Source organism: Trachemys scripta, chromosome 17, assembly GCF_013100865.1.
Source record: "Trachemys scripta elegans isolate TJP31775 chromosome 17, CAS_Tse_1.0, whole genome shotgun sequence".
Taxonomy (NCBI): domain Eukaryota; kingdom Metazoa; phylum Chordata; order Testudines; family Emydidae; genus Trachemys; species Trachemys scripta.
In genome coordinates, this window is record NC_048314.1 from 14943 (window position 1) to 42725 (window position 27783).

Consider the following 27783-nt stretch of genomic DNA (forward strand, 5'->3'; position numbering starts at 1 on the left):
AAAATGCAGGGTAGAATGGGGAAAAGAGCTCTGCTCTCGATGGCAGTAGCTCTAGGTCTGAGCCAACAGAGCACAGGGCCTCACACAACACACTTCAAATCGCTGACTTCAGGCCACCACACAATGGAGCTAACAATTCTCACCCACCTTTGAGAAAGACTTTGAGATATGTAGGCAACAGCGTGCTGTGCAAGTGCAATGGAGCGCCCTTAGCCATGTTCTCAGACATTAAGCCCAGAGAAGGTCAGTAACATGGCAGGGAGGTCACATGACCCCACTGGGTGGCATCAGCTGTGAAGCCCTGAGAACTGAGCTCTAGTCTTGGGGCTGACACTTATTTGGGATTTTCCTTCTCAATGTTCATAGTGAAAGGAGCTGTGTGACTCTTTGGGGGTGTTGCCACTGACATCAGCAGGGCCAGGGATTGCACCCTCGGTCAGGTGTTGAACGACCACAATGTACTTCATACAATATCGCACCATTTCCAAAACACAAGCATTTAGAGCAAGGAGCAGAGCCTTTCAGGACAGCAGGAAGCTTGCACTGCCCATGTGAGGGGGATGGTCATGATTCAATCCAGACTTAAGATCTTAGGTGCCAGTTTGTGATATCTTACAGGAGTCAAGTGTGAGAGGGGTAGCCGTGTTAGTCTGGATCTGTAAAAAGCAACAAGAGAGTCCTGTGGCACCTTATAGACTAACAGACGTATTGGTTTTCACACCAACTGCTAGAAGAGGGCCTCATCCTCCCTGATTGAGCTGACCTCATTATCTCCAGACTGATTCTGGCCTGCATATTTATACTTGCCTCTGGAAATTTCCACCACGTGGGTCTTCACCCACGAAAGCTTACGCTCCAATACATCTTACAGGAGTGACATTTTCAGAGGGGGTACCTAGCACTTACATGAAACTAGGCTCCTTCAAGGGGTCTCCTGTTGGGCCCCCTTCATCACTGTGAAGACTCTTGGCCAGTGCATTGTTGACCAGGTGGCAGCAAACAGATTAGAATAGCCAGCACTATCCATTGCCTTGCTTTAAGCGCTGGGGGGTTTTATCAATGAGGTCGGTGGCACTGTTGCAATTTAGCCATGTTAGCTGGTTTTTGGAATATAAAACGCGATGATTAAGGTGTCGATCCTGCAATAAGCCCTTTATGGAGCTGGGGCCCAAACACTATCGCAGTCTTGGGGGGAATCCAGTCTCAATGCAGAAAACCAGATAGAATTTCAGACAAAGTAGTTTTAGCTTTATATTCAGTACAAATGTTTATTTTTGCAATGAGAACCGCACAAAAAACCTTTAGTATATAAGTGAAAACTCTATGAATTCCCTTCTACAAATGTCTAAAGTGTTTAATACAAGTCTCAAATTCACTGACAGAATTATTTGCCAAGCGTTCCGTGCAAAAAGTACAGTGGGATTGTACGTTTCTCTTATTCTTTTGTACAGGATTAAAGAGGAGGAGAAAATAACCAGGATTACATCATTTAGACTAGACTTCTATAGCAAGAAGATGCATTCTAATGTCCATAACTGTTAAATCATACACAAGGGGATGGGGTGGGGGAAAATTAAATAGTGTATCATCTGAATTACAACCCAATTATAAACACACACAGTAAAACAGGGGGAAAAAAAACATGAGAATAGCAAAAAAAAACAAACCAAAACAAAAAAAACCACAACCACCTTTGGCAGAAAAAAACCTGAAGGAATCATTTCTCCAGCTAAAGATACCACGTTATGGTCATCATTCGGCGACGTGTAAAAACAAACAAAAAAAAATGCACAGAATAGAACAAGAAGAGTACAACTTAAAAAAATATTTAAAGTTACAGAGTATGTAGGTGCAACCTGTAAACGTTTCCAGATATTTGCAAACAATACAGAGGTGAGCAAGAAAGGGAAAGAAACAGACTACTGGATTAACCCACCAGTCTAAAAAATGCTACCGCTACTCCGAATTATTAACTACTGACGATAAAGGTTTGGCAAATTTCAAATGCAAAAAAGGGCTGAACATTAAAAAAAGGACTAATATCGCTATTGACTAGATACAGGGGGGTTTGTTCTTTGCATACATATAAATTATATAATATTTGTTTTCTTTATTTTACAACCTAGGGTGCTCTCTTAGAAGTTCCAGCACTTCCAATTGGTTTGTTTTCTTGTTTGCAATGTGGTGGATTTTATGTACAATTGCGATGAGTGTGTGTGTGGTCACTCTTACAGCGGATGTGCACTTAAAAATACCCGGAAACCCTGAGCTTAAAATTAAAGGAGGGAGGAGATGATCACCCAAAGTGCTTTCATAAGAAGAGGAGAGAGCGTGGAAAGAGGAATACTGCCCAAGAAGGGTGAGAGATGGAAGCAGCTCACCCCATGGTTCTGCGTGAGGTTCAAGAGACGTCGTTGGAAGAGGTTAGAGGAGAAGCCAAAGGTTCAGATTTCCCCCACTATGCACAACCAAAGAAAGATTGAAATCCAGAGGCAATTTACAGACTGTGACACAGGATGCAGCTGAAGCCTTGGGAAAGGACTGTAAGAAGTGACTGTTCCTAGCCCTCGGGACATGGGAATGGCACGTTCCCTACCTCTCTTCCATGCCCTACAGTGCCATGAGGTTTTGCTCCTGCCAATTCTTGGGGATCAGAGTAAAATCAAGCATAACCCCTATTCCCCTGCTCGGCACAGCACAGAGAATCTGCCCAAGCCAAGAGAGCCTGCCCACACTTTGCCCAACCTGAGGCCCCATCAACCATTTGCCAGCAACATAAGGGTGGCTCCTAATTTGCATAAAATGATGCCAGTTGTGTCCATCATCATCATGGGTGGGGGGCCTTGGCTCACAAGAATACTACAGGTCCCAGCATGCAATGATCTTGGCCAGGCCACTAGCATGAGCACAGGATACTGGGACCTTTCAGATTGCAGTTGTATTTTAAAGTTAAAGGCAGCCACCACTTGTTGATCCACACTGGCACATCTCATCTAAACAAACCCACTGAGCTCTGAGGCTAAGCTGCAGCCAGTCACTGGTCTGGCCTGGGCTCTGCCAAGCAAGGAGAACAGGGATGCTGCTCTTTTGGGTTTCTCTTTGCAACAGCAGCAGGATCAGCTGCTAGTGAAGTTCCCTGGTGCAGGTTCTCCCAGGCAAAGGAAATCAGGACTTTTCCAGTAGAGACACCAAGGGGCTCTAATGAGACAGGCAGTTCACTGGGATGATTTCCTGAAATAGCCAACAGAAAAGTGGGGCTCTACGTTCCCAAGCCCAGACAGATCCTCACCTGATGCAGTTAATAAGCTCCCTATGATAATCAGATAGAATCAAGAACTATTCCTCATGCCATCACCAGACAAATCCTGCACTCTGCTTCTCTGGTCTTGCCTGCGACTAAGGATAGCACAGTGGGGAGGCCAGAGATTAAGAGCTACAGAGATGAGAGACTTGCATGTCCTGACCATTCTCTGGGTCAGTACAAGTTTCGATCGGGAGGAGCCTGTCAGGTTTGACTGAGTGTTGTTTCATTAGAGTGGTTGGGCAGGTTTATGGGATGGATTTCTAGACTTTCTTGCAGCCTCCCCACTACCCCAGCCTCAGCCGGCTCACACATCACTAGGTCGATCATGTTAGCTAAGAGAAACTTAACAGGCTGATTTCTTTTACACGTATTCCCCTCCCCACTGGCAGCAGAGAGCTCTAAGGGATGACAAGAAAGTAGCTTCGGAAACACTGAAGTCAGCTTATGGCAGACAGTCAAACCCTACAACCCGAGGCTGCTATTTCAACGCTTGCTTGGTCACTGAGACAACAGCAAAGTGGAGTTTATCCATACTAGTGCCGGCTAATCTGTCCCCTGTCCTGACTGGATCTTCCCAGGGATAGCTGCACCCAGTTCTCACACTGAACTAGGTCTGGAATGTGAAGAGAAGGCCCTCCCGCCCCATCACCCAACCCCCACATTCAAACCTCACAAAGCAAGTATCAATGGAAGCCATCAGCTCGCAAAATGAATAGCTTGGCCAAGGCTTGGAGAATCCCAGCTCTTGCTCAGTGGGACAAATGTCACTCTGGAGTCAGGCAGGCTCTTGTGCTTGCTTTACATAGTGTCAGCTACGTCTGCATCACAATCTCAGAAATTGGGAAGGGACTGCACTGGTTGTCTGAGACGCTGTGGGTGTCAGTGCTTGGGGTCCTGATGCGCCCTCTGGGTGAGAGAGGGGGGCCAACAGCAGGATGAAGCCTTCACACAAGTTCAGCCTCACTACACCTTGTCCAGGATTGTGTTGCTTTAGCATGGCAGCTCTCCTAGCCCTCGTTTAGGAGGGAAAATGCACACTGGCTACCTAGGACAAGCTTCCCCCCAGGATGGGGACAGGAGCATGAGAACTCCTTCCTTTCCCCTAGAGCACAGTCAGAAGATAGGGACAACCTTTCCTCAACAATCCTCACCCCTTTAAACAACTTAATCACAAATAGGATTCAAAGAAATGTCAGTACGACACCATCTTTTAAAAAAAAAGAGATGAGTTTATTCCATGATCAGTACAGACCAAATGCATATTCACCGTATTTAAGTAAAACCAATCAATTACTCCAGCGCTCACCCCATACTGACACACCAGTATTGTACTGTATAGTGGGTATTTATGGCACATAACGTTTTAACAGTTCATAGAATAAAATTAAAAGAACACACACTGAAGGCGCATGGGAAAACGCCCGCTGCTAGTGAGATTTGGTAGGTGGTGGAAGGAGCCTTTCCAAAACTGCCGCTTCCACTTGCCCTCCTCTCAGCCACTTCTTTTAGGTATAAAAACTTTTTTTTTTTTTAATCATATTTTATGACATTTAAAAAAAACCAAAAATGCAGCTTTCTGGTTTTACAGTTAAAAATATAGACTAAAAGTTTGAAACTGAGCAAAATATAAGCAGTGTTTTTACACCGAGTTTGGTGGCTCACCAAAACCCTCAAACAAATATATGCCAACTATAGTCACTATACAATACAGCCACAGTCAAACACTAGTGACAGGGTGGTAGCTTCCCCTGGTGTTACTGGTTTCTCCACTCCACTCTATAACAAAGAGACAATTAATACCCAGTCAAGAGTTGAGCAGTAACAAACTGCCTGGAGGAAAAAAACAGACTGAAAGAAACTGACTTTGGTTGGTAGTCTAGCTCCAATTCCCGGACCTCCACACAATGCTAAAACAAAAACCTCACTCAAATGGCCAGTTTCACTTGACACCTCCACTGTACTATTCCCTTTTTCACAAGCGAACACTTACAGAGAATGGCTCCCAGCTAAAGGCTTGTGGGAAGTTAAGTTAAAGGCAAAGCCAGTGATGAAAGGACCAGACACAGCTTGTGTATTTTCCCAGCTGGACCCCAGGTCTCCCATTCTTGCCAGGATACTCCCATAGGCAGCCTCTCAGTGAAGAGCATCTCTTGCTGTCATGACACAGCACTGTTTATTCATAGACATTCTGTAACTTAGAACCTTTATGGATAGAAAAGGTGTGAAGAACATGAAGTCCTGGATATACTGTGAATACGTTTGGCATAGAGAATGTCGAGTGATCAGGGCACCCTTCCCAGCAGCTGCATGTCCAATCAAACCTAGTATGTAGTTGGCTTGTCTTGGTCGGTCTTTCTTCAGTGTGTGAGGGGGGGCAAAAGTCAAACTGTAAGGCAGACTCTGCTGATCCTTCGGAGGCCTCGACTGAAAGCTCTGCAATGGTCAGACATGCAGAAGGGCTGCAGGAATGCTCCCCCTCCCAGCCGCCATGAACACTATGGAGAGTCAAAGATTCGCCGGGAAATTAAAGAGTCAGGAGAAGAAAACCAGGCGCTATTAGAAAAGATTCTCTTCGAATATTGCCAACAAATCGCTCTGGAAATTCATGTCGATAGTAGCTGCCATCTGAAGGGGGAGAGGAGATAGGAGAATTACAAAGGCTGCAGGATTGATGCTCACGGGAGCACATTGCAGGGATGCTGCACTTGACTCAATGGGTGGCATTAGGGGCCAGGGATTTTGCCCTATAAAAGACCTAAGTCTCCTTGCACAGTTGTCTGCCAATCTGTTCAAGTTGGGAGTCTTCACTCAGTTCACCAAGGGGTCAGCATCCCAGCAAAAGCACTCTGGCCTGCTTGTAACCCCTGGCCGATAAACCCAGCGTGCTCTAGGACTATCAATTAAAGTGCAGAGCGATGCTCTGTCACTCAGCTCACTGCCTGAACATCTGCCTCAAATTGCCCCCCATCAGAGTGCCCAGTATTCCCCCCCCACCCCACTCACCGCCTCTCTGCGCCTTCGCTCCTGCTCCCGTTTTCTGGCCATCTCTCTCTGCTGATCCAGCATAGACTGAGAGGACTGTGGCTGAGAGCTCTGTGCTTGGGGCGCAGAGGCTGCAGCTGACACCTGCTGCTGCTGCTGCTCCTGGCGTCTTCGGACTTCTTCCTGAACTCTGCGAGCTTGCTCCAGGGCATCCTCATCATCACGACTCCTGCCAAGACCCAAAAGTGTCATTAGAATGGTGGGGCGCTTTGTGCAACCCCATAAGGCATAGAAGTTTCTTAAACTGCTGGGTCCTTCTTCCATCCATGGACTGGCTCACCATTGCTGTGATGAAGGACTGTTTGAGGAGAGTGGGAAGGGAGGTCTCAGATTTGGCTGTTTTAAACTTGTTCCTAGTGTGACCCGTATCTTAGATTTCAGAGTAGCAGCCGTGTTAGTCTATCAGCAAAAAGAACAGGAGTCCTTGTGGCACCTTAGAGCGTCTCATGGATGCCTCCCCTCTGTGATCCTATAACCTTCCGGTGGGAACTCCAGCAATCACTGACATAGTGAAGTCTCTCAGGAAAGGACTCAATGTATTACATTTTTAATGCCAGGTAGCAACTGGAAACGAGGAAGAGCAGCCAGCACCATGTGTCCAGCCATCTCCCCCAGCAAGTGCTCCCCGGGGATCCCAGTTGGAGAATGGGCAGCTAAGGGGTTTCTCCCTGTGGAGTTTGTTGCATAGTTAAGCCACTCAATTTGCAACCCCCACGCTGTGGAATGGGCAGTGCTTAGTGCATCAAGAGATTCTTGCTCATGTTGCTTCTTGCTTAACAGTACAGTTAGTCAGCTTGAGAAGGAGGAAACCGCAGCTGTTATCCAGCTGGCACACCCAGATACCTCAGTGGTATGAACTGTGAACAGAGTATGATGCTGGAACTCTACAACTTGCACTGGCTCCTGAGTGGGCAAGGAGCCCACCTCCTCGTGAGCCCCCCATGGAAGCGGTGGCCATATTACACACACGGATTATGTTCAGAGTTCCTGCACTGCTGCATGTAAGTGCTGCCACGCGTCTAGGCTAACAGAGCCCAGGCACAACCCAAGGGAGCTAGAGAAAAGGTGGCCTAGACAACAGGGCCATGTCTGGTATACCCCTCAAAAGGGCAGTGGAGACAGCTTTACCCTCACTGTCTTCTGGTTGATCATGCTGAAAAACCTGTCTTTTCCCAACGAATCAGCAGTGGCTCCAAGGCACCAAGCTGACAAGTGAAGCAAAAAGAGGAAGTGACTGTCCCCAATGGGGACATAACCCCATTCACACACCTCGGTACCCTGGGGAGACCAGCTTTAGGAGCAATGAAATACAGATGTGCAGGCCTCTCACCTCATCCTTTCCTGCTCCCGCCTCAGCCGCTCCTTCTCCTTTTCCACCTGTTCTGCCTGAGCTTTGAGCGCCTTCTCCCGCTCCTCCTTCTCCCGCGCTGCCCTCTTGAAATGCTCAAAGCTATCGCTGGAGGACTTTGCTGTGGAGGATGGAGTCGTGAGGGGTTTCTGGACCAAGCTTGCCCACGAGCCCATGTTCTTTATTTTCAGATCCTGTGAAGTCAAGAAGGCAGCATTAGTGTTGAACTGGGCCATAGCTAGCAGACAAAGCCTCCCAGCTAAGGTTAACAGCACACAGAAGCATGATGAGTCTGGCATGAACCTTAGTGCTAGGCATTATGGTTAAGTTCAGAGAGTCACAGTAAGAGGCCACAGAACTCGCCCAAAATCATTTGCTGAAGGGAACCTTCAGCACTTATGACCTGTTTCAATCCAGCACAGACTGATAGTTACTGAAAGAGGAGGTTATTTACCTATAACTGGAGGTTCTTCGAGATGTGTGGTCCATATTTGTATTCCACCGAGGGGTTACGCATGCGAACCATGCGCCTGCAATCAGAGCTTTTGAAAGTAGTGTGCATTGGTCTGTGCATGCGCCCTGGTTCACCTTGCGCTTCCAGCCGAGGTGATAAAGGGTGAGTCGAACCGGACCGTGTCGCCAACTCCTTCTCCAACACGAATCAGACAGATGCGTAGCAGAGAGGAAGGAGAGTGGGAAGTGGAATACACATAGGGACCACGCTTCTCAAAGAACCTCCAATTACATGCAAGTAACCACCTCTTCTTCGAGTGATGATCCCTATTATTCCACTGGTGGTGATTAACAAGCAGTTCCTAAGTCGGAAGAGGGTGCAAGGATGAGGAAGGAATGGTTGTGTGGAGAACTGCCATCCAAAGGAGGCATCTGCCACTGAGTCCTGCACTAAGACAGTGTGCTGCAAAGGTGTATAAGAACTCCCTGTAGCCGCTCTACATTGTCCCTAACTGAAGGGAGTCCATGGTCAAAGCCTGAGCTCTCGTGGAGTTAGCCTGCACCCCTGTGGGGATAGGTAGGCCTGACAGTTGGTAGCAGAGTGAAATGCAACCCAAAATCCATTTAGAGATCCTCTAGGTGGAGATGGCTCACCCCCTGAGTCTTTCTACTACTGCAACATATACAGCCTAGGGGCGTTCCTGATTGGTTTTGTTCTCTGCAAGCAACAGGCCAGAGCTCATCAGACATTGAGGGAATGGAGTTGATGTTCTTCTGCAGATGTGTGTGTTTTCAGGAAGAAAATAGGTAAGTGAATAGATTGATTGATGTGAAACTGGGAGACCAGTTTGGTAAAAAGCTGGGGTGTAGATGTAGGGAAATGATCCTTCTCTAACACTATAAAAGGCGGGTCCTCTATCATAGCTTCAAGTTCACCAACCGTTCTCGCAGAAGTGATAGCAACAAGGAAAGCAACTTTCGTGGAAAGGAGGGACAGAGCACGATGGTAACAGTTCAAAGTGTGGTTCCGTTAGCATGGAGGGAACTAGATTCAGGTAATCATTGGGGTGTGATCATTTGGATGGGAGAGGTTGTGATGAGGCCTTTCCAAAACCTAGTGGTTAGTGGGTGTGTAAAGACAGTGCAACCTTCCACTGGACAGTAGAACGCGCTAATCACTGCCAGGTGGACTCTCAAAGAGTTGAGACAAAACCTGATGACTTCAAGGACAGAACATAATCCAGGATCAGGGGGATCCCCATCAGTTCAGGCAGAAGTTCTTTTTGTTAGACCCAAGATGAGAAACGTTTCCATTTGGCTCAGTAACATTGCCTAGTGGAGTCCTTCCTGCTGCTGGAGAGGATGTCTTGCACAGCAGGAGAACACGTGCAGGCTAAAGCAAATGGCCATCCAAATACCATGTTCTGAAGTGGAGCGCATGTGGATTGGGATGCCTGTTCTCGCTGTTGTACTGGGTCAGGAGATCGGGGAAGTTGTGGAGGGGAATTGGTGGGCAGAATGACATATGGAGGAGATTGGGAAACCGGAATTGCGTGGGCCAACAGGGTGCGATCAGAATGACCATTGCGTTGTCTTGTTAGATCTTGTGCAGTACCTGAGGCAGGAGAGGTAGAGGTGGGAAGGCGTAGTTGATTTGGCCTGACCAAGAGAGCAGGAGAGCATCACCCTGAGAGTGGTGACCGAGGCCTCCTCTGGAGCAGTATGTGGTACATTTGCTGTTAGTTTGTGATGTGAATAGGTCTCTGGTCAGGGTCCTCCGTCAGGTGAAGATGCTGTGTACTACTGAATTGTGAAGTTCCCTCTCGTGGGCATTGCAAAACATCTGCTGATCGAGTCCGAGACTACATTCTGTGTCCCTGGATGACAGCCTGCAGACAAGAGAATCTGGTGACTGATGAACCAATTGCAGAGATTGTGCATAGAGCGGCCCATCACGTTCCTGTTTGTTGATATAGGAAACGGCAGTAGTGTTGTCTGATGTGAGGAGACCGTGATGGGAGTGAATAAACAGAAGAAAGGATTGGCATGCCTTTCTTACAGCTCAGAGTTCCAGGATATTTATGTCAGCTGCATCCGCCGCCGCCTGCAGAGCAGCCTTCGCGGTGGCGGCGCCCTCCTCCACCAGCACCTTAAAATCCTTCCTTTCGCGCTCCGGAAGGGAGGGCTCGAATTTCGGCAGTGACCCCCACAAGTTAAACTCATATCAACTGAGGAGGGCCTGGTGGTTGGCCACCCGGAGCTGGAAGCTGGCTGACGAATAAAGCTTCCTGCCAAACGAGTCAAGTCTTTTAGAGTCTTTATTTTTGGGTGTGGGTCCTGGTTGACCCCGTCTTTCCCCATGATTTACGGACTCCACCATTAGGGAGTTGGGGGCCGGGCCAGTATAAAGGTATTTGTGCCCTTTCGTGGGCACAAAGTATTTGCGCTCTGCCTTTTTTGATAGTGGGACGAGGGAGGCCGGTGTTGGCCAGAGGGCATTGGAGATGTTAGCCACCCCTTTGTGCAGCAGGAGGGCCACTCTGCCTGGTACCGAGGATGAGAGCACATTAAACAGTGAGTCTGAGGGTCCCCCCAGCTCCTCAGCTTGGAGTTGGAGACAGGATGCAACTTGCTTTAGTAGCACCTGATGAGCCCTGAAGTCCTCCTGCGGTGCGGAGGGGGGTGGGGCTGCAATTTTGTCATTTGGTGCAGGGGAGGGGGCCGGTACGGGGCTCTGCACGTCGGCCGGTGCCACAGGATCCACCCCTTGGTCGGACTCCTCGTGCGGTGCCGAGGATCCATGATCCACCGATCTATCCCTCGGGGGTCTGGATAGTGTGGCTGAAGGGGCCTCCGATGCCCCGGCTATTGACCGAGGGCCTTGCTGGGCATGCACAGGGGGTCGGGAGTCCAGTGGCACTACTGGCCTTGCCACAGGGGCCCTTGCCATTGACTCTGGTGCGGCACCGGCGGCACCAGCTGGTCAGGTTGGCCCGGCTGAGTCGTAGGGCACTGCCTGTAGGCCGAGGTTACCAACGACCTATTGATGCCGTGGGAGTGGTACGAGCGGTGATACCGAGAGCAACGTCTGCCACGGGACCGGGACTCCAATGTCGACAAACGGTGCCGCCTCGAGCTGCTACTCCTCGAGACGCTTCGACGCCTGGATCCATGACGACGCGGAGCTGGAGATCCCCCGCCAGGAGCCGTGGGCATGGTGCCTCGATGTGAGAGAGCTGAAGCGAGACCGGCAACGACTCCCATGCCGGGAGCGGCTTCGGTAGCTCCTCCGAGAATAGGAGCATCTACGGTGTCTGCCCGTCCTACCAATACTCTGTACTTGGCGTGGAGCAGTGCCTGGAACTTCGCTCAGACGGCACCCGACCAGACAACCTGTTGGGCGACGAAAGCGGAGGCTGTGTCCTGACAGGACACTGAGCGGCGAGCGGGCCCGAGAGCGATCCCCTGACTGGGATTGGCATTGGGTCGGTGTTGACTGTCGAGAGCCCAGCGGCAGCAACTGAGTAGACACAACCAGGCTGCTCCGCTCTACCTGAGTCGGAGCTCTAGAGCCCCGGGGTGGGAAACTGGGGCTGCCTGATGTGGGTCTAGCCTCACCTCTTGCTTTCTCTCAATGCCTTTGAGAGGACAGGACCTTTCTCTGCTTCTTGGACGGGGAGCGGTGCCGGCCATCGGAAGGTGCCGGGAGATCGCTGCGCAAAGAAGACCAAGTGCCCGGTGCCGATTCTGCTTGGTGCACCGGGGTTGGGGCCAGTGCTGACTCCATGAGAAGGGCCCGAAGTCTAATGTCTCTCTTTTTTAGTTAAAGGTTTAAAGGTCGCTGATGTGAGATTCGCCCAAGCAGCGGAGACAGTCGGCGTGCAGGTCACTTCTAGGCATCGAATTGCAGAGCCATTAGCCATTATTTTTGAAAACTCATGGCGATCGGGGGAGGTCCCGGATGACTGGAAAAAGGCTAATGTAGTGCCCATCTTTAAAAAAGGGAAGGAGGAGGATCCGGGGAACTACAGGCCAGTCAGCCTCACCTCAGTCCCTGGAAAAATCATGGAACAGGTCCTCAAGGAATCAATTATGAAACACTTAGAGGAGAGGAAAGTGATCAGGAACAGTCAGCATGGATTCACCAAGGGGAAGTCGTGCCTAAGTAACCTAAATTGCCTTCTATGATGAGATATCTGGCTCTGTGGATGAGTGGAAAGCAGTGGATATGTTATTCCTTGACTTTAGCAAAGCTTTTGATACGGTCTCCCACAGTATTCTTGCGGCCAAGTTAAAGAAGTATGGGCTGGATGAATGGACTGTAAGGTGGACAGAAAGCTGGCTAGATCGTCAGGCTCAACGGGTAGTGATCAATGGCTCCATGTCTAGTTGGCAGCCGGTTTCAAGCGGAGTGCCCCAAGGGTCGGTCCTGGGGCCGGTTTTGTTTAATATCTTTATTAATGACCTGGAGGATGGTGTGGACTGCACTCTCAGCAAGTTTGCAGATGACACTAAACTAGGAGGCGTGGTAGATACACTAGAGGGTAGGGATCGGATACAGAGGGACCTAGACAAATTGGAGGATTGGGCCAAAAAAAAAACCTGATGAGGTTCAACAAGGACAAGTGCAGAGTCCTGCACTTAGGACAGAAGAATCCCATGCACTGCTACAGACTAGGGACCGAATGGCTAGGTAGCAGTTCTGCAGAAAAGGACCTAGGTGTCACAGTGGACGAGAAGCTGGATATGAGTCAACAGTGTGCTCTTGTTACCAAGAAGGCTAATGGCATTTTGGGCTGTATAAGTAGGGGCATTGCCAGCAGATCGAGGAACGTGATCGTTCCCCTTTATTCGACATTGGTGAGGCCTCATCTGGAATACGGTGTCCAGTTTTGGGCCCCACACTACAAGAAGGATGTGGAAAAATTGGGAAGAGTCCAGCGGAGGGCAACAAAAATGATTAGGGGTCTGGAGCACATGACTTATGAGGAGAGGCTGAGGGAACTGGGATTGTTTAGTCTCCAGAAGAGAAGAATGAGGGGGGATTTGATAGCAGCCTTCAACTACCTGAAGGGGGGTTCCAAAGAGGATGGAGCTCGGCTGTTCTCAGTGGTGGCAGATGACAGAACAAGGAGCAATGGTCTCAAGTTGCAGTGGGGGAGGTCCAGGCTGGATATTAGGAAACACTATTTCACTAGGAGGGTGGTGAAGCACTGGAATGCGTTACCTAGGGAGGTGGTGGAGTCTCCTTCCTTGGAGATTTTTAAGGCCCGGCTTGACAAAGCCCCGGCTAGGATGATTTAGTTGGGAATTGGTCCTGCTTTGAGCAGGGGGTTGGACTAGATGACCTCTTGAGGTCCCTTCCAACCCTGATATTCTATGATATTCTATGATCGAACACCTGCAAGGCTTGCACGATCTAAACCCTGGGGCCCAGAGCATGCCCCGGCCCGAACACTAACTAAGCTGAAACTTTATTGAACTAATACACACAGGTACTACTAACAACGAAACGAGTTCTGGGACGAGCTGCAGCAAAGCTGGAGCAAGTAGTTCCGATGCACCGTCACTGGTGGCAAGAAGGAACTGAGGGTGGGGGGAGCACACAGCTCCCCTTATAGTGCGCTATAGAGGCGCCACTCCAGGGGTCACAGCAGCGCTCCCCCTATGGGTACTGCTGAGGGAAAAACTTCCGGCACCGGTGCACGTGGCGAGCATGCACACCTACTATGGAATACACATGAGCAAGCACTCGAAGAAGAAACCAAAGGAATGGAGCCAAGACATTCTACGCATAACTATGGCCGTAGCCATGGCCCTGCAAGAGGTATCTGCTGCATCTACCCCCGACTAGAGGGTTATTCTGGCTATCAGCTTCCCTTCCTCAACAAGGGCCTGAAAGTGAGCCCAATCGTGTTGTGGCAGGCTATCAGTAAATTCCTGGAACTTGCTGTAATTCAGGAAGTCGCACTTGACTAGTAATGCCTGAGAGTTCACAATACAGAATTGAAGGCTGGCTAAGGAAAACACCTTGCGTCCCAAAAGGACCAAATGTTTGCCCTCCTTATCATCAGGCGTAGATTGAAGGTGCTGTTGCTTGGCTTGTGCAGTCGTTGCCTGGACAATTAGGGTGTTTGGAGGAGAATGCAAAAAATAAAGAGGGGGACCCCTTAGCAAGAATGTAATGCTTTTTGGCCCCCCTGGGGTAGCCATACATGTGGGAGAGGTGTGCCACATGGTCCTGGCAGGCTCCAGAATAGTTTCAGTAATAGGAAGTGCAATTGTGGCTGGTCCCGGGGTCCTAGATTTCTTCCAGCGGAAACTGGAGTTCCCTGGAGAATCTCTGCAACAGTTCCTTGAAATTGCCTGAAGTCATCCAGAGGCGAAGAGGATGCTGCAGTCACTGCTTCATCTGGAGACGAAGAGGGAAAACTTACCAATTCTTGCAGCACCGCTGGGACCAGACTGAAGTGTTCCTCCTCTACCAACAGATCTAAGAGTCTGCTAGAAGGAGCCTTTAAGCAGGAGGCAGGTAAAATGTTCCATGGACCAGGCTGGTTCCAAGGGGGGAGGGTATTGGGACCAGGTCCCCAGTATAGCCAATAGGGCAGATCTGAGGAAGGTTGTGGTGGCCCCCACGGTACCAATGGCTCTGAGACCACTGAAATGGTGGATGCTGCCATGGATGTAGCAGTCTCTGTGAAGACACGTAGGGGTGATAGGACATAGCTGGTTCCTCTCCTGGTTCCGATTCTTCAGAGGAGGAGAAGGCAGACTGATTCAAATAGTGGTACCGTCAGAACCAGCGGAGGGTGTAGACAATTGGAGCAGATGGTGAGAGGACCTGTACTGGGAATATATCCTGAGGTGGAGAAATCCTCTCTCTAAAGGTGGAAGGGCTGGCTGGCTGGGGTGACTTTGGGTCCGGCAAGGCGAACATGTCCTGGGGTTCAGGTACAATTCCACATCTCCCCGGTGTCACAGGCACCCTTTCCCTGGGCTCCTATCAGTGCCGCTGGCATGGACTTTCCCAGAACAGGAGGATTCCATGTCTTGTGGAGGGTTTGTGATGATGGTACTGTTGGACAGGTGCTTGGAAGTACCAGATTCCATTGCTTGTGGAACTTCTTCTCATGCCTATGGGACTTAGTGAGAGCTCCATCCCCATGGCTCGAACTCATGGAAGGAACGTCCACTTTCTTTGGCTTTGAGGAAGACTTAGTACCATGCGTATGGGTATGCTTCCTTACCTCCCAAGTTAGACCCCGCCACAGGGTTTGTGGGGGTGGTTCTGCCGGTACTGGCTTTGGATGTGGTAATGGGAGGTGCGCGTTCCTCGCTGATTCAGGCTGATACACAGGGGGAGTTTCTCTGCCTGGATCCGACTGAGGCCTCGTGGCAAGCTCCATGTGATGCTTTTGGAAGCGGAGGATCTGGTCTTTTTTGGGGTGGCTGGGAAAGGATTGGCAAATACTGCACCTGGATATGATGTGAGCTTCCCCCAAGCAGTAGAGACAGTATTGGGTTCATCACTGATGGAGAAGAAGCACGTGCAGGAAGTGCAGAGTTTGAAGCCCAGAATCCTGGGCATAGTCCAGTACCTGCACACAGGTACTGGGTGGTGTGTTGGATGAAGGAAAAAAACAAGCCCCCATCCTATCTTAACTAAATGCTAAAACTGCAATAAAAACTGTAATAAACTGGTAAAACTACCATAAAACTGGGTAAAACTATGTACAGCTATCTTAATTAAAGATGCACCAGAGAGGAGGACACTGAAAGTTCCGACCTGAACCATGCGGCAGTGAGAAGACCTGGAGATGCGGTTGGTCAGCCCCTCCCTTTAACACCTTGGATGAAGCACAAGGTGATCCAGGGCGCATGAAAGGACCAACAGACACTACTTTAAAATTCTCCAACTCTGGGCACATGGTGCGCATGGCTTAACCCCTCAGTGGAACACAAATAGGGACCATTACTTGAAGAAGGTGATATTACCATCTGAAAGCTGTTCACGGTGGCATGTATGAAATGAGTTGGTAGTCTCACTTTACAGCTCCTGGTTCCCGTATTGTCAAACCACCACCTCTGTGCCTGCCATTTGTGGTCAGAAGTGTAGGGCTGAATGGGTCACAGAGACTGAGCTCCCTTCCCACGCACAGGGAGTCCCCTCTGCATTCCAGCGACACAGGTGGGAGATGCTTGCCCTGCTGTGCCCAGGCTGTTCCTGATCTGCAGATAGAAGCCATCAGTCCTTACAGCTCTCAGCCAGGCCAAACTCTCTTGTACAATCACTTTAACATTCAAAAATTGGGCCCAAACCTACATGAAGCAGTGAGGCTAATGGTGCTCCCCCACGCCCCAGACACTTGCATACTCTGTGAACCAAGAGCTCTCAGGGGAAGCTGAACTAATTACTATAGGGATTGATCCTTGAACTGTGACTCCAAGAATATTCCAGCACCCATACAAATATGAGCTAAGCTACACTGATGGCAATGTCTTTCTTTAGCTCCCAAGCAGCCATTGCACCCAAATAAATTGTATCTCACAGCACTGATGCACCCAGAGCTCAACGTCTCAAAACACTTCACAAACAACCTTTCCCCCTGCAATGGGCAGGGCAGGTATCATCTCATCGTTTTAGAAATGGGGACACAGAGGCTCAAAGGTGAAAGCCGTTGCCCACTGAGTCTCATGTTTGTTTCCCCAGACCCCAAGCTGTGACCAGATGTGCCTAATTAACGGTATTTTAAGTCTTGTTATAACCATGTTGGCCCCAGCATATGAGAGGTAATATATTTTATTGGACCAACTTCTGCTGGTGGAAGGTACAAGCTTTCAAGCCTCACAGAGCTCTTCTCCATGTCTGGGGAAGGAAGAAGTCTGATTTCCTTCTCCAGACCTGAAAAGAGCTCTGTGAAGCTTAAATGCTTGTGTACCTTCCTCCAACAGAAGCTGGTTCAATAAAAGCTATTACCTCACCTACCGTGTCTCGGTGTATTTTAGAATAGCTCTGTGCTTACTGGCTCTATGGCACACAGAGTTGCTCTACCCTTGCAGGAGGCCAGGACAGCCCCCTGCTGGTAGTAGGATGCATCCACTGCATCCATTTTCTGCACCCAAAACAAACAGCATATTTTGTTAACTCAGGCAACTGAAATGGTTACCAGTGGTGAGAGGGAAACATGAACACTCTTCCCATATGATGTGAAGAGCAAGGCCCAGGAATGGACCCATGCATATTCCCCAAGTAATCAGACACCAGGCACATCTCCCATGGCCCAGTGCAGGACTGCGCACCAGTGTCTATTTGTTCAGTACAGTTAAAGGACTTTCCACCTTTTCCTTTATGTCATTAAGTGACCTAGCAGTAGATCACATTGTGAGTGAGCTTTGACTTTTGCTGCTATTCAGCCGGTATTTTATTTTGCATCCAGAATATTGAGTACTAATCCCCATAGCTCAGAAACCATTGCAGGGCACAGCATCAGGGAGAGAGAGAGAGCACTAAAACTAGTTTACTCCGGTGAGCCTCACCCTGGCGTGAAGGGACAGGTCTGCTCAATCTGGGATAAGACATGAGGCCAAGTCCACTTCGAGGCACCCCAACCTGTGTCCTAAGCAGAAGAGGATGGGGGACCTAGCTGAGTAGATCAAACCATTAGAGAAGGGCCAACTTTGGCCTAGAATTTTTAAGAGCTTTACACTGAGTTCAGCCTCTCCTAGTAGCTTAGAGTTCCTGGGCCCCATTCGCACAAAGAATATAGACCAAATGCTGGAGGGTAGGCAGGTCAGACCAGGCCACTAAACAACCCCTTCCCCCAAACAGACTGCATCCAGGTGTGGTGAACTGTTACCTTTTTAGGGGCGACGGGTGTTTTCAGTTCCTGTTTTTGTCTGTCTTTGTCCTGTACTCCAGGTGGCGGCACATTCTGCTCAGGGGGTCTGATTACAGGCCGACCACCCTCCATTGGTTTCATTTCTGTTCCTGAAACACACACACACCACGGTAAGGGCAAAAGACCATTCCTGCAGGCTGCCAGGGTGTCTTGAGTTTTCTAGAGCATTTAGGGAGTGATCCTGTCCCTTCCTTCCCCACTGTCGAGGGCAGGCCAATAGACCAAGGTGTAGACTCTCAGGCTTTCACCATGATGAGCAGTCCATTTCTCCATCTCAGCCTTCAAAGGGAAACAGACTAGCCCATGTTACACCCAAAATACACATTTCAACACTAACAGCGCAGGGGCTCCAACTCACTTTGCTGGATATGTGCAGGAGGTTTGATGCTCTCTGGGTGCTTGGGAGGTTCCTGTCGCAACGTGGGGCTGAATGTTTCATTTCGGATGACTGGTGAATGCATCTTCTCTTCCTTTGCCGCCATGGGCTGGGATTGTACGACAGAGGGCGCTCTCAGCTCCTGCCATGTTAGCACATTGAGATGGGTCAGTCACTATCCAAACACCTTCCTTGATGCAAGTCCATCCCACATCCACAGAGCCAGTAACATCCTGAACAATCCACCACGAGGGTCCCACAATGGGGCTGGCCTAGCCTCTAATGCATGCTCATGGAGTGTGCACCATTGTGAGCATGTGCCCAAGTGACCCACACAGGTTGGGAACCCTGTGCTTTGAAAGCAGGCCCTTTGGGACCCCACATTCAGACTATGCCTTCCTTTACCTGTTTTTTCGGCTGGATATTTTGCTGAGGTGGTGACTGGTGGCCCAGACCCTGGAACTGGGGCATCTGTGGGGAATGCATCATGAGAGGGGAAGGCGCTTCCCTCAAGTGACCTGGAACAATTCAGCACCAGTCAGTTAACCTGTCATCACTATTGCTTATCCAAACATTAACCAAGGTGAGAACTCGTCCTTGAGTCAGATCGAGCGGCACGCAGGTTGAGTTTAACCCAGGCACACCTTACAAATATAGGAAGACTCCACACCAGTTTGGCAGTTTCCATAGTCTAGTCCTACCCCTCAGTACTTCCAGGTTTCCCTTGGGCTTCACTGCTACGCAGCAAGCACCAATTTAGAAGCAACTTTAGGACTCTGTCACTCAGATCAGCACACAAACAGCCATACACTTAATGGCATCTATTTATTGTTCTCCATAAGCCTGCCAGACTTGCATGGAGTGGTATTCGGATAGGGGGAACCTCCCACCAGCCTTCTTACTGTCTGGTGTCAGGTCAGTGCCATGGTTGTCACAGGCACATTCACAATGCACAAGGGCTGTAGGTGACTGGGCAGTGGCAAGTGAAAAGGATTTTGTTGGATTGCCCTTTGGATTTGGCCATGAAGCCTATGGACTTCATTCTGAGGAATGGAAAAACTCCACCCAAAACACATTCATATTTTAAAGAATTTGTAAGCTCCCCTGTGCAATTTCTTCCATTGAATCACTGAACATTTACTATTTTAAAACTCTCCCCTTACATTTCTATGCCCCCAGTCTCTCTCAAGACCTCTGTTCAGGAATCACACATACACTTTAGGGCACAGAGAACCGAGGGAGCACCTGGGGACATCCATTTCATTTGCTGTTCACTGAAATTTATAAGGGAAGTGAACTTTCCTTTTTCAAGCTCTGGTTGGACTCAGCCAACACACTAAGGCACTAGAGAGGTGCTCAGCAGATTGTCTTATGGGTGGGGGGCAACTGAATTTCACTTGTCTGCACCCTTTTTTATTTGTCTGCCCTCTATTGTTATATTTCCCTGGTTGAGTTGTAACAGCTCACAGAAATCCTATATGATGATTTATGGCAGGAATGGAAGAATCCTGCATTCATGTGAAACTACAGGTGGCGCAGGGGGGGGGGGGGGGGGAGAGAGAGAAGAGAGGGTGGGTGGGGGCATTGAAAGAGGCAGGATGTAGTAATTCCAATTAGAATTTAACCAAGGCACCATGACAAACATCCCTAACTAGAGATCTTTAATGAACCAAAGCGAGCCTCAGTTTTACATTTAATTGGAAAGACAGGACTCCAGCAGCACCCTGCTGGGGGTACCAGCCTGGTGTTAAAGAGAACCACCTCCTGAATCGCTAAATGACCTGTAACACTTTTTGCAATGCCTGGGTTTTTCTTGGAGGCCTCTCCTCTTCCATCGAAATCCTGCTCAACCCATTGACATCTGAGAAGGTCGCAGCCCAAAGTATGATGTCTGAAAGCCACTGACACATTCCTCTTATTTCTCCTACACACAGTTCAATGTTTAGCATAGGAGGAAAAAACAGCACTCCACCCAACAGCCAGGGGTCATTAGATAACATATCTAAAACAACACAAAGGTAAGGAGAAGCAAAAAGAACTCATACTAAATATTTAAGACAGAGAAAAATATATTTGTCCTTCACACACAAAATGAATATCCATCTTTCTGTACACTATGATCCTATAACAAAGGATGTTAGAGATTGTAGAGAAAATATTCTTGATCAAGGGCACTATGAGGGAGACTAGGCTACACCATTATCAGCTCAAATAATCTTACGAGGGTTTAAAACATGCCCATAGCTAGGAGGGACAAGGCCCTGCCTATGTCTCAGGGACCAGTCTGAGCACTTCGCTTGAGACTTCCACTCGCCCAATCTGGGTACAACCACTAACGCAGTCATAGGCACTTTATGTCCTTTTCAGCTGTGCCTCCACTGGAGCATACTCCTGAAGGGCTGTCATTAAGGCAGGGAAAGCACTTTGGGAAGGGTGCTTGCCAGCTGATCACTTGCTGGGGGCTAGCATACGTGTGTATGTTTAGTGTTGTAATGCTAGCTTGGCTATTCTGGAGAGGCTGGCTCTTTCCAGAGTTTGACTGTCACCAGATTCTAACTATTTGTATTTTAACATCTAATAAACTACTCAAGGGCACAACTGAAAGTGCTTGGCTAGTAAACAATACCAAACAGCCATCCTCCTTAACTTCAGTTTATCTCCTTTTACCGGATACTACGCTGGCAGTCATGCACTTTCAATCCTTTCATGGGGAACTTCACAACATGCCTGCCAACAGCACATGAGAACTTTAAATCCAAACAGAATCAGGAAGCCTGATCTGCTCCAGGGGAGGTGGTGATTTATGCTATTACTATGAAATCACAAACCAAATGTCCTGCCAAAGGGAGCAAACAAGCCCCTTTTCTAGATGGAGCTCGCCAACTGTACCCTGATTGCAGGACGGCTAGACTTCTGGGCTGAAATGGGATGGGATGAATCTTAACAGGGCACAGCACTACCAGTTAGAATCTGTTTCCTAACTTTGAGCCCTACAACACTTGATTTCCCCCATGGATTGGGATTTAAGCTCCCAGGAGAAAAGCTTAGAGTCCTCAATAGGCTATCAAGTGATCAAGGAATTCCTCCGAGACTCAGTACGTTAATTGATGACCTGTCTGTGCTCTAAGCCCGATGCCAACTCACCACCAGCATTCGCAAAGCTCAGAAGACTGTTCCACAATCCTATTCCAACCAGGCATCCACCGCCCTTAATTTGTTACTAATTTTAGCTGCGCTGCTGCTAAGAGCTCGGAGGGGAAATTTCAGCACTCACCAGTTGCGTAGGGGTCGGGCTTATGGTGCCGTGGTGATGGGTGGTGCTGGATGACTTGCTGAGGTTTAGCTGGCTGCGGGAGTGGATGCTGCTGCGGAGGTGGCTGAGGCTGAGGGATATGAGGAGGGAATTGCATGGGCTGCATGTGCATCGGCCTCTGCTGCTGCTGCTGCTGTTGTACTGAGGGATGAGCAGGAGGCTGAAGGGGTGGTTGAGGCTGCGACTGGACCTTCACTGAAGGGAGGAGAGGAGTCTGCGGCTGCACTTTCTGCAGCTGTTGAAGGTAGAGCTGCATCTGGCTGGTGCTCAGAGGCAGGCTGTGGTGAGGCGTGGGAGGCTCCTCATCCTCCAGGAGGACCTGGGGAGGCTGAGGCAAAGGCGGCTGGGGGAGCATGGGCTGCTGGCTTATGGCTGGTGACGCTGCTGGAGGACGCGAAGGCTTAGGGGGTAGTGCTGCGGCTCGATTACTGGGTCTCGATGGCTGCTGAGGCAGAGCGTTGTGCAAAGCTGGGGAAGAAGAGCAGGAATACATGGCATCACATACAACAGAAGAAAGAGAGCACAACTCCCCACAGCAAAACTGCACAAGTTGTTCTGCTTATTAGACCGCCCGTGCCAAACAGAGGAAAAGATGTGCCATTATATCACACAGAATACCCATGGAATATAAATAAGATCCTATGACATCTAACCCCGTTTCTTAATCACGTGACCATACGTCCTTCTCTAACACATCAAGTTATCCCCAGACTTGCACAGCCTGGGACCATGTGGTGCCAGCTAGGGAACCCAGGGCTGTAGAAAAAACAGTGACTTACTGTAACCATGTTTCTTTGAGATGTGACACAGATGCGTATTCCACTTAGGTGTGTATGTGTGCCCAGAGCACTGGAGATGGAGAAATCTGCCTAGCAGTACCTGTAGAGGGGCAGTGCTCATGCCTCATGGCACCACCCCAACCATCCCTCATTGAATGCCCAGACATGAGAGACTGACGCAAAGTGGGCAGACAGTGGGTCGTAGAATACACACCTGCATCACATCTTGAAAAACCCCAAGTACAGTAAGTAACCATTTCTTCTTCTTCAAGTAGATGCAGCTGTGTATTCTATTTTCCACTTAGGTGAATTACAAGGAGTACCACCCCCTGGGAGGTGGGGCTCAGCGTCTACCTAAACAAGGATTGCAGGGCAGCTCTATCAAAACTTGCTTCTGCCCTGGAAGATGTGTTGATGGCGTAATGGTTCGTGAAGGTATGTATCAATGATCACGTAGCAGCCCTGGAAACGCCCAATATGGAAAGATTACTAAGGAACACTCTGGACAATGCTTGCATCCTTCTACAATGACCTTAGACGCACTGAGGAGTGTAGCCAAGGCTATTTCATGTGCTGTCAATGCAGGATGTTACCCATTTGGAGATCTGTGACGAGACCAGGTGACCCTTCGTGCAATCTGCATATGGCACAAACAAATGAGGTGAGGCACAAAACAGTTTAGTTCTGTCCAGATAAAAAGGCTAGATATTGCCTGACATCTAAGATATGGAAATGCAGGTCCTCCAGAGATGAATGCGGTTTAGTAAAAAACTCCAGTAAATACATCAGCTGGTTCCAATGAAACAGAAACCACTTTAGACAAAAACGTGGGGTGTGGTTGTAAAGTTACCTTGTCTTTGGAGGACTGTATATAAGAAGGTTCTGCCACTGGAGCTTGCAACTCTCACAATCTCCTTGCTGATCTTATTGCTAACAGGAAAGCGGTTTTCTGACACGAGCAAAAAGGGACAAGATAATAGGGGCTACAATGGATGACCCATCAGAGTTGCCAGGACTGTGTTTAGGTCCGACAAGGGAACCGGCTCTCATAATGGAAGATATAGACAAAGAAGCCCTCTTAAGAATCTCATTACCATGGCACTGGAGAAGACTGATTTTCCCTGAACAGGGGGATGAAGTGCCGGTATCGCTGCCAGATGCGCTTTCAATGGACTAAGCCAGGGGTCTTCAACCTATTTACCATTGTGGGCCACATATGCAGGTCTGTGTGTGTTATGTGGGCTGCATCCACACAATATATATCTATATATAGATATTGTGACAAAGGCTAGGTCCACACTACCCGCCCAATTCGGTGTGTAGAGATCAATCTTCTGGGATTGATTTATTGCGTCTCATCTGGACGTGATAAATCGATCTCAGAAGTGCTCCCCCGTCGACTGCGGAACTCCTCCTCGCCGAGAGGAGGAAGCGCTGTCGACGGGGGAGCTTGCCTGCGCCGCGTGGACCTGCAGTAAGTAAACTTAGTTCGATCTAGGAAACGTGGGGGTTATCAGAATTACCCTGGAGTTGTCCTGCCTGATCTTGTGGATCACCAAGGCCAAAAGGGAGTTTGGGGGAAACACGAAAAGGAGAGGAGTGTTCCACTTCATGAGGAAGGCATCGCCCAGAGAGTGGCGACTGAGCCTCCCCCCAGAGCAGAACTGTGGGCATTTGGTGTTTTGTGTGGCTGCGAACAGATCTATTGTCAGGAATCCCCAATGTTTGAAGATGTCCCAGAGCATGCGTGTTGAGTTTCCACTTGTGGTCCTGGGAGAAATTCCTGCTTAATGGATCTGCCGTGCTGTTCTGGCAACCAGCTAGGTATTGTGCTGTAATGTGGATATAGTGTCTGATGCATAATTGCCGGAGTCTGATGGCTTCTACACAGAGGGAGCGTCATCGTGCTCCCCCTTGTCTGTTTATACAAAACATGCAAGCCATGTTGTCCATGAGGATTTGTATAGTCTTTCTTTCCATTATCAGTAGGAAGTGGGAGCAAGTGTTGTGAATGGCTCTTAGTTCTAAGATATTTATGTGCAGAAGAGTTTCCGCTGGGGACCAGCGGCCCTGGATACTGCACAGACGTAGATGCGCTCCCCAACCCAGAAGTGATGCATCTGTTGTGATGGTCATCGCTGGGAGAGTTTGCATGAAAGGCACTCCTAGGCAGATGTTGTCTGGTTGAGTCCAACCAGAGAAGATATTCCTTTACCTTGTTTGGTACCGTGAGGTGCTTGTTTATATTGTGCCTGTGTGGGACATAAACTGAGTGGAGCCAGGCTTGAAGGCATTTCATATGGAATTGTGCATGTTCTGGAAGCCATGTAGGCATGTTCTGGTGGGGACTTGTGGGCTGATTTGTACTGTAGCAATCAGGTTAGTCAATGTGAGGAATCGCTGTTGTGGTAGAGAGGCCATCGCCTCGACAGAGTTGAGGAAGACTCCAATGAACTCTATTTGTTGCACGGGTATTAGTGTGGACTTTTGGCATTTATTTAGGGCAGGGGTGGGCAAACTTTTTGGCCCGAGGGCCACATCTGGGTGGGGAAATTGCATGCAGAGCCAAGAATGTAGGGCTGGGGTTGGGTTGTGGAAGGGAGTGCAGGGTATGGGAGGGGGGTGCAGTGTGCAGGAAGGGACTCAGGGCAGAGGAGGGGTGTGGGGTGTATGAGGGGGCTTGGAAGGAGGTTGGGGTGCAGGAGCGGGGGCACAGTGCAGGAAGGAGCTCTGGGCAGGGAGTTGGGATGCAAGAGGGGTTCAGGTGCGCTTGACAGCCCTAGTGGAAAAGGTTTTTTGGGGGGAGGGGCTGAGGGGTGGGATTGTAAGGGAGTTAGGGAACCTTCCCCATGCAGATCCTGGCTGACCCCAAGCCTCTCCCATTCAGTCAGGCACATCTGCCTCTGTCCCTGCACCTCCCATCCCCAGGAGTCTCTACAGCTCCCCATGTGTCCCTGCAGTCCCCCTCCCCCATCTCAATGCTGTCATCCCACTAGCTCCTGAGCCCACGCCCCAGTCTGCCCCCCCACTAGCCATTCTGAACCCATGGCTGTTACCCCCCAGCAGCCCCATGTGCCCCACTCTGTTCTAACCTGGCTCCATGGGCACGGTGCTGTGATGAACTTCTACTCCTGGGGGAATTCTGCAGCACTGGGCACGCACAGAATTCGCCCAACACAGAAAATACATTCTGCCCCAGAAGTGCTGCAATTCTGCCTTCTGCCCACCAGAGGCCACTGTGGCACCAGAACAGCCAGCTGCATTCATGCTGCTGGTTCTTCTGGCGCCACAGTGGACTCTGGTTGGCGAAAGGCAGAACTGCAGCACTTCTGGGGTAAAAATGTAATTTCTGCTGAAAAAAAATTCTGCGAGAGACATGAATTCTGCATGTCCGAAGATGCACAGAATTCCCCAGGAGTAAATAACTGCCATGTGAAAGTAGGTGTCCTGTAGCTCCAGAGCATGCAGGGAAGACAGTCTATAGAGTGACCATTCAGAACCCCATGTACCTGATACATTTGTTGAGGCCTTACTTCTAGTCCCAGTACTTTCTGGTATCCAAAGGAGAAGCTATGCCCCGTGTTCCAGTGGAACCTTCTCCACTGCTCCCAAAGGCAGCAGAGATGAGAGGGGTCCCTGAAGAGGGACAGGGAGGGAGGGTTGGGAGGTGGTGTAGAGTGGAACTGGATGGCATAACCCAATCTGATGGTATTTAGGACCCCGCTGTCAGTAGTGATTGAGCCCCCATCATTGTGAAAGAGGGCCAGCCTGTCCCCAAAGGAGGGAGATGAGGAGGAAGGAGCAATGACTAGGACAGTGCTCTGGAGCAAGGAGTCAAATGGGCACTTGGAAAGGCATCAGGGAAAGGTGTGGGGACTGGCCCAAGCCCAACAGCTTCCTCCTGTGGGATCTATCCCTCTTTCTGGTGTAGTCCTGTGCCTCGGGGCATGTCTACACTTACCTCCGGAGAGACTGATCCAGCAGGGGTCAATTTATCGCGTCCTCCTGACATAGCTGTCCAGTTAACAAAACTGTACTTGGACAGCAAGGCTTGCTGATTGGCAATTCACATCTGTAAGGAAAAGGTGCCCAGGAAGTCCAATCGTTTAGAATCCTTAATCTTTAGGGGTGAACTTAAACCTGCCCTGCTGGGCTCTGTTGTTCACCGCAGTTGCAACTATTGAATTTGGGGCCAGATGGGAGTTAAACCCCTCAAATCCCAGCATGGGAATGAAACAGTGCTTTTCTATGTGCTTAGCTATAGGTGGTGTCAAAGCCAGAGTGCTCCAGAGGGCCTTAGCCAGTTCAAGGAGCACATTGCTGATAGAGAGGGTGACTCTCCCAGGGGCACAGAGCTGTAAAACGTCCATCAATTTGTGGGGGGTTCTCTTTAAAAAAAACAAAAACAAAAAAACAAAACAAAAAAACCACACCCCCCCACACACAAAAAAACCCTTCTGCTTGGATACCAAGAAAAGCAGCTACATACTGCAAAAGGACTTGGTACACCTTAAAATCCAGTACCGAAGGGGAGGATGAGCCATGTAGCACAGCATCATCTGGAGATGAAGACGAGGCCCTTAACTGAGCCAAAGCCGGATCTTGTTCCGGGGATGACGGACCCAGATGGAACAACTCTGGACGCACCACAGGGAGGACTGCCAGTGCCTTGGCCTGCAGTGGATCGAGGGTCACCACCAAAGACTGGCCGGCAATCTTGCCTTTGAGCAAGATGAAGAGTAGGACCTCTGCGATCGAGGAGTGTCCCACGGATTCCACTGACATGGATAAGGCACTGGTGGCCAACAGGTGCAGGGCCAGGGACCTCCATCCTGAGCATGAGATGTGCACCAATCCGTTTACATGTAACAGTCCATCAGTGGCCCTCAATGCTGGTCGGGTTATGGAGAGTGGGAGGATGACAACCCTGACTCAAAGGAGCCTCAGGATTCCGGAGATAAGGGCAGAGCCAAACCAGAGGGAGCAAGTAGATGTTTGACTCGTCTATTGTCCAGAATGAGGCAGGAAACAGAGCTGCCAATGGAAGCAATATCATTGGTACCAAGCATGCCAGTGCTTGAAGCAGTGTCAGTCCCGAAGTGAAGAGTGGTACCAGAGTGTCTGATGGCACCATCAAGAGTGGTGAAAGCCACCATGGAAACATCTGCTGTGCTGACTGCAGCAGTGTCGAGGAGGTTCCTGGTACTGGGGTCCCACGTACCAATCAGAGTACCAGCCCTACTTCCACAATTTGTGGAAGGGGAAC

General features: G+C 49.5%; 1 protein-coding gene across 7 annotated transcripts in view; it reads right to left on the reverse strand.

Annotated features, from left to right (window-relative positions):
• Positions 1 to 1241: 1241 nt before the first annotated feature.
• Positions 1242 to 27783, reverse strand: part of BRD4 (bromodomain containing 4) — a 193991-nt gene continuing 167449 nt past the window's right edge. For 6 of the 7 annotated variants that reach the window (XM_034793557.1, XM_034793554.1, XM_034793556.1 and 3 more), the window contains 7 exons: positions 21700 to 22206; positions 18831 to 18943; positions 18408 to 18567; positions 18008 to 18138; positions 7677 to 7888; positions 6308 to 6515; positions 5861 to 5929 (listed from right to left, as the gene is read on the reverse strand). In XM_034793557.1, the coding sequence (XP_034649448.1) occupies positions 5861 to 5929; positions 6308 to 6515; positions 7677 to 7888; positions 18008 to 18138; positions 18408 to 18567; positions 18831 to 18943; positions 21700 to 22206 (1400 nt within the window). Of the gene's footprint in view, positions 5930 to 6307; positions 6516 to 7676; positions 7889 to 18007; positions 18139 to 18407; positions 18568 to 18830; positions 18944 to 21699; positions 22207 to 27783 lie in introns of all 7 variants that reach the window. The other variant, XM_034793552.1, reaches the window with a different exon arrangement.